The following is a 12345-nucleotide window of genomic DNA, read 5'->3' as shown; positions in this document are numbered from 1 at the left end:
GTAAACACACACACCGCTGATATCACACCTGTGCACTGATTATGAGTGTGTGTGTGTGTAATATCCGCTCCTGCTTGATACCGGATCTTCAAGGTGGGTGTGTATGTTTCTGAATGTGTGCGTTTCAGTGATTACAGGCCAGTCATTCGACCAACACACACACACACACACACACACACACACAGCAACTGCTGCCATGGCAACGGTCACCTCACACCCATCAGCCCCCAGAGCGAAAGATCTCCATTGAGCCTCTCATCATATCAGACAGACTTAAGCAGAGAGACTGAAGACTGCAGTAATGATGCTGATAATTCAGCTTTACACACAGATATTTATATTATACTCTATTAGATATTCATATCGAAGACAGATCAGGGACTCGAACCAGCAACCTTCTTGCTATGAGGCCGCAATGCTAGACGGCAGCTAGCTCTCTGCAACTCTCACATGGCCGCCCACTGAAGCTAAGCAGGGCTGCGCCCGGTCAGTTCCTGGATGGGAGCCCACATGGGAAAGCTAGGTTGCTGCTGGAAGTGGTGTTAGTGTGACCAGCAGGGGGCGCTCAACTTGTAGTCTGTGAGGGTCCTAACACCCCAGTATAGTGATGGGGACTTCAGATGAGACGTTAAACCGAGATCCTGACTCTCTGTGGTCGTTAAAAATCTCAGGATGTCCTTCTGAAGAGTAGGGGTTTACCCCGGCATCCAGGCCAAATTTGCCCACTGGCCACATCCCCATATCATAATTGGCTTCATCACTCGGTCTCCTCTCCACCAATCAGGTGTGCAATATGGCTGCCGCTGCATCATCCAGGTGGATGCTGCACACTGGTGGTGGATGAGGAGATCCACCATCAAAATAATGTGTGTAAAGCGCTTTGAGTGTCCAGAAAAGCACTATATAAATGTAAAGAATTATTATTATTAACCACTGAGGCACAGCGCTGTCAGAAACATTACACTAATGTAACTTAAATCTTACTTCTCAAATAAACAATGCCACTTTATTAGATATCTGTAATGAACAGATTCAGACTGGAGCATCACTGACCCTCAGACAGAGGAGATTTGACCGTCAGGAGTGTGTTTATATCAGAGAGAAAGAGACACAATACGCCTGACGTCATTTACTCCACACAATCCTTCAAAGCCTCCTGCTCTCGCTGGGAATGTAGGTCAGCGCAAACAGATGAATTACTTACAAACGCTATCTAGATCAATCTGCCGGAGACTACACACACACACACACACACACACTCATATATTTGTGAGCATACACACATTTATGCGCAAACACACACGCGATCTGCCCTTTTACATCTTCACAATCCTTCACTCTGTCTGATTTATGAGCCGTTTACCACATAGGAACCAAAAAGTGAACACAAAAGGTCAACACTTACTGGCACTGCTATACTTGTGGGGACATTTGGTCCCCATAATGTAAGGTAGAGTAGGTGCAGTATACATACACTTACCCACACACACATGCACAATCTTACTCACACACATAAGCACACACACACTCCCTTCCTTACTCACTCACACATGCACGCAACTCACACTCTCTCAAACACACACATACACACACAAAAACATCCTTACTCAAACATACATAAACAATATATCTCTCTCTCACACACACACACACACACACACACACACACACACACACGGTGTTGTTTGTAGTCCAGCACAGAGACTGGACGTCCGCTCTGAGAGTAAACAGGAGGAGGAAGCAGCAGAAGCAGACGCCCATGAGCTGCTTTAATGACTCTATTACAAGAACAGCATGGCTGCTGAACACTACAGGACAGCACTGTTAGAAACGGCTCAACTTAACATCCACATTCATTCACAGCAACTTAAACAAGCAGAACAGTCATTATATGTGTAAATAATGATTGTGTTTTGCATGGAAACATTATTGAAAATCTCCCATATATATTTCAGTCTCATTATTGGTGGAGCAATTTCTAAACACGGCGTCTCTGACACACAAATAAAAGTATTCCGGCAGTAACCCGGCGCTGCTGCTCAGACTGATGTCTGCATTTTGATTCTCACTGTACTGAAGAAACATCTCACTTTACACAACTGCTAATGGAGACATCAGCGATCAGAGGATGACTGGAGAAGAGAGATGCACCCCCACACACACACACACCCAGAGACTACAGCTAATTACAGAGCCAGAGAGAGAGAGAGAGAGAGAGAGAGAGAGAGAGAGAGAGAGAGAGAGAGAGAGAGAGAAGAGAGAGAGAGAGGGAGAGAGAGAGAGAGAGAGAGAGAGAGAGAGAGAGAGAGAGAGAGAGAGAGAGGAGAGAGAGAGAGAGGGGGGAGAGAGAGAGAGAGAGAGAGAGAGAGAGAGAGAGAGAGAGAGAGATACACACACACACAATCACAAAAGCATACATTTAATGTAAAAATAACTTTACAAAATCAGTAAAACATTTCTAAAACTGTAAAATAAAAACAGAAAATGCATAACTCTATATAAATTTCAACAACTAAAACAAAATACTATTATTTTGATCCTATTGTTTTGATTTATTATTATTTTTATATATGTTTAGTTTATGAATATGTGATATTTTACCACATTATTTCCCTTTTTACCTTATTATGTTTTCCTAATCATTTCTTGTGTATTGAATCAGTGTGTGATTGTTATGGCATGTTTTATAGGTCTATATGTATCAATATTGGGCGTCATGGTGCCTCAGTGGGTAGCACGATTGCCTCACAGCAAAAAGGTCGCTGGTTCAAGCCTCAGATGGTTCAGTTGGTGTTTCTGTGTGGAGTTTGCATGTTCTCCCCGTGTTGGTGTGGGTTTCTTCTGGGTGCTCCGGTTTCCCCCACAGTCCAAACACATGCGCTATAGGAGAACTGATGAACTGGCTGTAGTGTATGTGTGTGTGTGTGTGTGTGTGAATGAGCATTTATGGGTGTTTCCCAGTGATAAGTTGCAGGTGGAAGGGCATCCGCTGCATAACATATATGCTGGATAAATTGGCGGTTCATTCCGCTGTGGCAACCACAGATTAATAAAGGGACTAAGCCGAAAAGAAAATGAATGACTGAATATATTAATATTAAAGCATATTTTATGTGTTATTTTCTGTCTGCCCTAAGATAAACCTAATAAAGCAAAATGCAATAAAATACAAATGATTAAAGGATTATATATATATATATATACACACACAATACATATTTATAGAAAGCAGTTTAGTCTCAGGATGACTTTTCCAACCCAGGCTCATTCTGAATACATACCCTTGTACACATTTCTGGAGAGCACCAAATACGCCCCAGGAGCTACATTTTTGCAGTCTTTGTGAATCCACCAGAGGGCGCTGTGTATGCTTTTTCAGATTCGAAATTTCTCTGAGTGCCATTCTTGCCTGCTGTTCTCACGTAAATCCATTAGAGGCCGCTGTCAACTGACTGACTGACCGACCAACCAACCGATCCCAACCAATAGTGTTTTTAAAAGCAACCCAGAGAAGAATTTTTACCACATTTTCAGATTTTACCACATTCTAACCCTGTTATTCATTTTATTTTTGGCTTCTGTTTTTGTCTTACCCACTTTCTGGAACTGTTCTTTGCAAGATCCAAACCTCATCATCGCAGTCAGCTCCTCTCTGCATCTCAAATCCTCTGACATACGTGGCCCCTGAACAAACTGGTTTCAGTGAAAAAGCCGTCCACATGGAGGTAAGCGGTCAGCTGGTGAGTGTGAAAATGAACGGCTTCATACCGCCATCTAGCGTTCATTTAAAAAACTAAATGCAGCCATACGTTCTTCTGGCTACATAATTTGCACTCTCCAGAGAATGAGTTGGATTTTTCACCTCATGCAAATTTTCAGCTTGACTTTTATTGAAATTTTATTAACTGACTTGAAGCTAAACTTCCAATGCATAGCTGCATTCACTTTTATTTTGCATGTAATATACTCTAAATATCTGAATTTGGTGTGGACCCCATATAACAGTGATTTGGGCTGCTGTCCCGTTAAGAGTGAATGAGCAGATCCAATATAATGATATAAAATAATGCAATAATCTGATTTCTCACTTGTGACAAAAGCTGACTGCGTTCATGAGGATACTCATTCAGACGGCTATTTTGGCATATACATCAGAACAAACTAGGGCTGCACAATATATCGTTTCAGCATCGATATCGCAATGTGTGTGTCCACAATAGTCACATCGCAGCATATACAATGCTGAGTTGGGAATATTATTGATCAGCATCACCAAATTATAGCCATAACAGAGAGAAAGTTTATCATTTGCATGTGTTTTAAGAGCATTCGGGCACAAATAGTACAACATCTGTAACTTTAATGAAGAATAATCTTGCTGAAATACTAATACAAGCACGACTACACATTGTTGTTTTACATTTGACATTTAATTACTCAATTTCTGAAACTGAATACTTATTTTACCCATTTATTATTAAATATTGTATATTTTACTTTGCTCTATTTTAATTATTTTTGCTTAATATTCATTTAATTATGTTTTATACACCAAAATCACCCTTACAAAATCACCCCAGTTGATCTAAATTAATGATTTCTCTCCAAACAGCACTATCCAAGCCATCTGGTAAAATTGTACTCCTATTGCAATATATATATATATATATATATATAACAATATGAGTGTCGCATATATGAGTATATTGCAATATATATCCGATTTTTCCTTAGTATCATGCAGCTCTAGAGCACACTGCAGTAAATTAATTTAAAATTACCATCAGTGTGCATCAAAATATAAAGGCACTAGTTTATATACATATACAAGTTTATCTTCCACCAATCAGACGCTGCGAGATCATTCGCCAATAGAAGCAGCTTCACACATTCTCCATAAGAATCCTCATTATCTAAGGAATACTACAAGTTGTAATAAATAACAAGCAATAAAGCAACAGCGTCTGCAACCTGTACCGTGATCGCACGTGTTCTCCGCATTATTAATCCTGTGCTAATCACACCTCAGGGGTCAGAGGTCAAGCTGAGCGCTAGAAGCATCTGTCAGATCATATGGGTGTGTGATTCACAGCGCTCTCATTATCAAGGGCCCTTGGTGACAACCATGACAACTGATGCACTGGGGCTCATGCACTTCCTAAACATGGGAGGCATCACATGACATCAAAACAACCAATTATATACAGGTGATCTCATTAGCATTACTGTTATCATGCTTTAAAAGGGGCTTCTGAGAGAACGTGGGTTTTTGTAAGGGTTTCACACTATTTCAGCTTCTTTAAATTAATATTTCAGATTAATTCAGCATTCATTTAAATACTTAACAATTCTGACTACACTATCAACAGGATTTAGAAGATTACTGGACTATACAGTTAACAAGAAAATACTATTTTAGCTAAACTTCATGTTTAACTGGTTGTGTAAATATATATACGTGTTTATGAAATTTACTGACAGTGAATAAACTGTTGTTTGAGCGTTATCAGTAGTGCATATTTATAAATGGTTTGCATTATATTAACATATCATTATTGAACCTGTTTTTTACTGAATAAAGTAATTTATCGACAAGCTTTCCCACAATTATAACAATTAAACTGAGATATAAACAACCCAGGCTCATTCTGAAAGCGTAGTCCCGTGGACGTTTCTGGAAACTGCAAAATACGTAGCCGGGGGTACGTACGGCTGCATTTCATTTTTTTAAGCGAACGCTGCGGGGTGGTGTGACGCCGTTCCTTCCAGCGCTTGCCGGCTGGCCGCTCGCCTCCGTGTGGTGGGCTTTCCCACTGCAACCAGTTTGTCCGGTTAGCTCTTCGTGTACTTTGGTGGACTCGAGGCGCAGAGAGGGGCTGACCACGACGACCGGGTTCGAGTCCGGGGAAGAGCAGTTCCAGAAATCAGGTAAAGAAACAAAAACTAAATCCAAAAAATGAAGCGAAGAAGTTCATCACAGGGTGAGAATGTGGTCAAAATCCGAAAACGTGGTAACGATCAGACGAGGGCTTTTCTTTTTCTGGACGGCTTTTGTGAATCGTCGTTGGTTGGGTTTAGGGACGGAGGAGGGTGGGTCAGCCGATTGGCCGGTGGCACGGTCAATCATTCTGTCATCCAGGCAGACAGGCGGAAGGTCGTTCGACAGCGGCCTCTAGCGGGTTTACGCGAGAACGGCACGGGAAAAAGCACGCACAGTGGCCTCTCAAGGATTCGCGAAAACAAAAACGGCAAAAATAAGTACCTCCCGGGATGTATTTCACTGTCTCCAGAAACGTCCACGGGACTACGTTCTCAGAATGAGCCTGGGTTGGATATAAACTCACAACAGCAAGAAAAAGTATTGCGTCTTGATTTGTGCAAGGTCACAATTCTGAGGAAAAATAAACATAATTTTGAAGCTGTGAGATAAACAGTTACTTATTTTATTTTGTGCATTGTTTGTGTATTATTTTTTTAATGTATGAGGCCATTTTTGCTACTGTAAATCTCATGAGAATTATCAGCTGGAAGAAACTCATCCAGATTAATGAAGAACCTGTTGTGTTGGCTAGGCATCGGATGATAGCTGGTTTCAAGGTTTACCGTGGTTTGGTAAATTCAAGGTTTTAAAAGTGCTAAATTTTTGGTTATACCTTTTCTAAGGTATATGTATGTTGTTGATTTTATTTAGTTTTTTTAGGACAACAGCATCTGCAGCAGTAAAGGAGCCTCCATATAAAAAGCTACAAATCAGCCCACGAATGGGGAGACATCTGAAACACAAATCTCTTATAAACCAACATCCAGCATGCTGTAGAGCTGAACAGTGCAGCGGATTTACTCTATATCCACAGAAAAGAAGGATAACCAAAGATGCCTTTTCATGCTGTAAAGAAATCAGTGGTTTAGAAACTAATAAAGACAGCAGACGTCAAAGGTTTATTTGAATTATTTAGCCTGACATGTTTACTGCTCCAAAATATAATAAATGTTTTTTAAAATAAAAGATATTGTGTTTAATGGGGAAAATGTTGTAGTTTTTTTACCCAGACACTTAAAAAGAGCTTATTTTAGCACAGTGATCACAATACTGTGACATTTTTATCTGGTATAAGATTCTGACGGTATGAAAACCTTGGATAAAAATATCATGACTTCACGGTATTGTGATTAGTGTTGTCATGATATTGGAATTTGATACAAGCCGATACTGAAATTTTAAAAACCTCATTTCCTGCCAACATTCTTAAACAGCACTGATCTGCCAGTGTGTTCACATGCTCAACAGAAATGACTGTGATTGGCCGTGAAGGTCATCACTTCACCGAACTCACTGCTGTTTACTGAGTATAACCGCAGATACAGGGACACTGGAGCATTTTAAAGCCATGAAGATCAGTCGATTCATCAGTGGATCGCTCATATAACCAGCTGATTTTTGCGCCTTCAAAACACTCCAGTGTCCCTATTTCTGTAGTTACACTCAGTTTGGTGAACTGATGATCTTCATGGCCTATCACAGTAATTTCTGTTTGCATGTAAACAAAATGACCAATCAGTGCTGTTTAAGAACGTGCTCAACAACAGTGCTCAAATGTTAGCGGAAAATGGAGGTTTTTAAAGTGTCAGTATTGATTGTTATCGAATTCCAGTTACGTGACAACCCTAATTGTGATTACTGCTTTAATAAAAGTACTTTTGTAAATGTCTGGGTAAAAAAACAACAACATTTTCACCCCATTGAACACAATATATTTTATTTTAAGAAACACCTCTGCTGTCTTTATTAGTTTCAAAAACACTGATTTCTTTACAGCATGAAAAGGCATCTTTAGAGATCTCTCTTTTCTGTGGATATAGAGTAAATCCGCTGCACTGTTCAGCTCTACAGCATGCTGGATGTTGGTTTATAAGTGTTTTGTTTTTTACATGTTCACTGAATCAAGATGTTCGCTCCTTTTCTGCTAGAGAAAGTGTTGCCCTAAACAAACTAAATTAAATATTCATAAAAAACATGAAACACAATTCACACACAACTTACATATGCCTCAGGAATGGTGCAACAGAAAATGTTGGCGGTATTAAAACCTTGACTTTACCAAACTGCGCTAAACCTTGAAACCGGTTATCGTCCCATTCCTAGAAGGTTATCATCTTATACTGGCCCATGCCTAGTGTTGGCCATCATCATCATCATCCTCCGCGCTCACCTGCTGACGCGCCACACTGAAGCCAACAAAGCGACCCATTCAGCCGGTAAAGCCGCAGGTCATCTGAACACTCGCTCTGAATGCCTGCCATACCAGTGTGGGTAACGTGACCTTCGCACATCTATAGTCATGAATAAAAGACGACCAACACAGCGCAGGCTAATTCAAGCACAAACAACACACTGCGTTTATACACACAGGAACACCAAAACAAAGAAGCTTTCATGATGCTTCCATCTACAACACCACAACAGTTAACGCACAGTTTATTTGGCTACTGGAAAAAATTTTTTGTTTATGTTTGATATATATTTTGATATAAATACAATTTCTCTAGATGACTAGAAGAATATCTTTGTATAGAACAACTCTAAAATATGGCGTATATACCACTAGCATAAGGCTTATATATCACTAGTAGTTTATAACACTAGTATATGGTGTGTATACCACTAGTAGTATATAACAGCTACTAGGTGTATACAAAACTACTATATACAACACTAGTGGTATATATTACTGTATACAACACCATAGGGCATATATAAGGCTAGTATATGGCATATATAACATAAGTAGTATATAACACTAGTATGTGGCCTATATAACACTAGATGTATATAACACTAGTAGTATATAACACTAGCATGTGGCCTATATAACACTAGATGTATATAACAATAGTAGTATATAACACATCAGTATATGTCATGTATTACACTAGTAGTATATAACACTAGTATGTGGCATATAACCACTAGTAGTATAAAACACACTAGTATATGGCATATATAACACTAGTATAGGGAATACATAACATTAGAGGTATACAACACACTACTATATGGCATAAATAACAGAGGTATATAACACACTAATATATGGCATATATAACACTAGTAGTATATAACACTAGAATGTGGCCTATATAACACTAGAAGTGTATAACACTAGTAGTATATAACACTAGTATATGGCATACATAACATTAGAGGTATATAACACACTACTATATGGCATACATAACATTAGAGGTATATAACACACTACTATATGGCATAAATAACATTAGAGGTAAATAACTCACTAGTATATGGCATATATAACACTAGAAGTATATAACACTAGTATATGGCATAAATAACATTAGAGGAATATAACACACTAATATATGGCATAACACTAGTAGTATATAACACTAGTATGTGGCATATAAACACTATATAACACTAGTATATATAACAATAGTATATGGCCTATATAACACTAGTAGTATATAACACTCTTATGTGGCATGTAAACACTATATAACACTAGTAATATAAAACACTAGTATGTGGCCTATATAACACTAGTAGAATATAACACTAGTAGTATATAACACACAAAAATATATGGCATATATAACATTAGTGGTATATAACACTAGTAGTATATAACACACTAATATATGGCATATATAACATTAGTAGTATATAACACTAATATGTGGCATATAAACACTATATAACACTAGTAATATAAAACACTAGTTTGTGGCCTATATAACACTAGTTATATGACAATAGTAGTATATAGCACTAGTATATGGCATATATAACATTAGTAGTATATAACACTAGTATGTGGAATATAAGCACTATATGACAATAGTAGTAGCACTAGTATATGGCATATATAACATTAGTAGTATATAACACTAGTATGTGGAATATAAGCACTATATGACAATAGTAATAGCACTAGTATATGGCATTTATAACATTAGTATTAACAGAATAAAACCTAACACTTGTCCACAGCACGAAAACAAAGCAACATTGATGGACTACAGGAGTCTAAAGTATTGCAGACACAGCGCCAACTACTGGCAGAACTATAGATCAATATTTCTATATCGACTACTGTGCATATAGATCTGAACAAACTATTTGTAGAGTTGAAAATACTGAATGGAAATTAAAGCAAGTCATGATATATTAGTTTTATGATACGTGATTAAACATTGACTCTTAAAAAGCTAATTTTTGCAGCGAGGCCTCTGAAGAACTATTTTGGTGGCTTAAAAAACATGTCAGTGATTGCTTTTTTAAAAAGAACTATTTTTATCTAGTGGAAAACACAGTTTTATCACCTTGATTGAAATAGATTTCAGCTGATGTTATATCTTTTCACAAAAACATTAATCCAATGAAGAATGTTCAGTTCTTAAAGAGTTTTGATTTGATTGAAATGGTGGTTCCTGCTAGCCATAGGCAGCCTAGTAAGCTATTTAATTAAGTTAATATTATACATTAACCATTTGAAAACATAAAACATAATCATTTCTAGCGATAGTGTCTTGGTTTCAGGTCTTCAACACAGCTGAATGAGCTCAAGTCTTCAACATTTGTCCAGACATCTGTCAAAGCTCCATTTCTACACACCTTCAGCTGACAAAACCAACAAAACCACAAACCACCAAAGGTGAAGGCAATTACACTTACATTTAGACATGTAGCAGACGCTTATATACAAATCAATTCACAAACAAGACTTGTTATAGGAAGAATTAACCCACTCCCAATGTAATACAGTTGAAAAACACCAAATCAAATTAATTTCTTCCCTCAAATAAACAGAAAGTACAGCAGAAGCATCAAACAATGACCTCAAACAGCAAATCCATTGTGTGTGCTTTATGTTTTTCACATTATAATGTCCCACTGTGGTTGTTAGAAAGCTTCATTCAACACTGACTCTTAAAAATGAAGTCAAGTGGTGCTTTATACACCAATAATTACATTACTGATACAATATTGACATCCTAAACCCATAATATCACCACACTTCCTCTTCTTCAGGGAAATTACAGGTTTACATGCTTTCTATAGCATAGATAATAGTGTCTTTCAGTAAAAAAATAACCTTAAACAGATTGATTAGCGTTTAAACTAGCCTATTCCTCAACACAATAATGAAGAGTTGTCGGGCGGCGCTTATAATAGCTGCAGTGATTCTCCGCCATCTTGGGGGGCGTTCACGACCAACGCGTTCACGATACAGAACATTTCCAGCAATATAAACGCGTTTAATGAGTCATTTATTAAAGAAACAAGCCAAACAAAGGCCGAGGAAACATCACACACACCCCGAGCGTCATAAAATCATGTTCCCTCCCTACACACCCACTGACAACAGCATAGCTCGAGGGAATATTAAATCATATTTCACAACCACAACACTGGAAGCCTTAACATTAATCGCGTTTTCCATCTTCTATGGTTATATCGCCTAAATAGACCACTATAAACCCAACATGTATCCATTAAACTAATATAAATCAGCATAATGTGAACATGTAACGCAGTGAATGTTATAATAGCGTTTAAACACCACCACCACCGCCATACGCGATCTTTTTCAGGGGGTCAGTTTGATTATTAATATTAATAAGCAGATCTCCTACAGTGTATTGAATAAATCTCGATGTTTTGAATGTAACGCTGATGTAACGCGGCCGATCGCGCGACACATTCCGCCCGTTCAACATTATTATCACCGAATAATCCACACCAGCGGATTAAATGATCACAATTATAACATTTAGACGACTCAAAACATTAAGTATTAAATCTCAATGCGACTCGATAGGAATAAACGTCATTTGTTTCACCTCAGAGATCAAACGTAACGTTATCTTTTGTCGTTTTCTTACCTCCACCGCGAGCGTCGACGCGACGGCCATCAGTAATATGAAGAGCTCCCTCGACCTCATGCTTCTGCTGCTCTTTATCTCGCTTTTCCTTCTGTGTTTTTGCTTATATTCAGTATTATCCGTTCGCTGTGAATGAATGTCGCTGTGTTTGTGGCTCTTGTGAAGAACGCGATGCGCCTGCGGTGAGAATCAGAGCCGCGCGTCACAGCAGGGGGAGGGGCCAACAGAGAACACGCCAATCAATGATCAAATAATGGAGCTTATTTACATAATAAGCTCTGAGAGGTTACAGTAAAATATAAAAGGTATATATTTACATTTGATAAATATAATAGAATATGTTGATCTTCAGTTATTTTTAAATGTGCTTAAATATAAATACATTAAATATAAATATGATCTAAAACATATAACTTATATAATAATAAAGAAGAGAAA

General features: G+C 38.1%; 1 protein-coding gene across 2 annotated transcripts in view; it reads right to left on the bottom strand.

The window, feature by feature from the left end:
- appa (amyloid beta (A4) precursor protein a) overlaps nucleotides 1-12103 on the bottom strand; it is a 48228-nt gene extending 36125 nt beyond the window's left edge. For both annotated transcript variants that reach the window (XM_056463867.1, XM_056463875.1), the window contains exon 1: nucleotides 11908-12103. In XM_056463867.1, coding sequence (XP_056319842.1) covers nucleotides 11908-11967 — 60 coding nt within the window. In that variant the 5' untranslated portion in view covers nucleotides 11968-12103. The remainder of the gene's footprint in view (nucleotides 1-11907) is intronic.
- Between the last annotated feature and the right edge of the window lie 242 nt (nucleotides 12104-12345).

Source organism: Danio aesculapii, chromosome 1 (assembly GCF_903798145.1).
Source record: "Danio aesculapii chromosome 1, fDanAes4.1, whole genome shotgun sequence".
Taxonomy (NCBI): domain Eukaryota; kingdom Metazoa; phylum Chordata; class Actinopteri; order Cypriniformes; family Danionidae; genus Danio; species Danio aesculapii.
The sequence above is the reverse complement of the archived record's forward strand: the minus strand, read 5'-3'. Positions and strand labels throughout refer to the sequence as shown.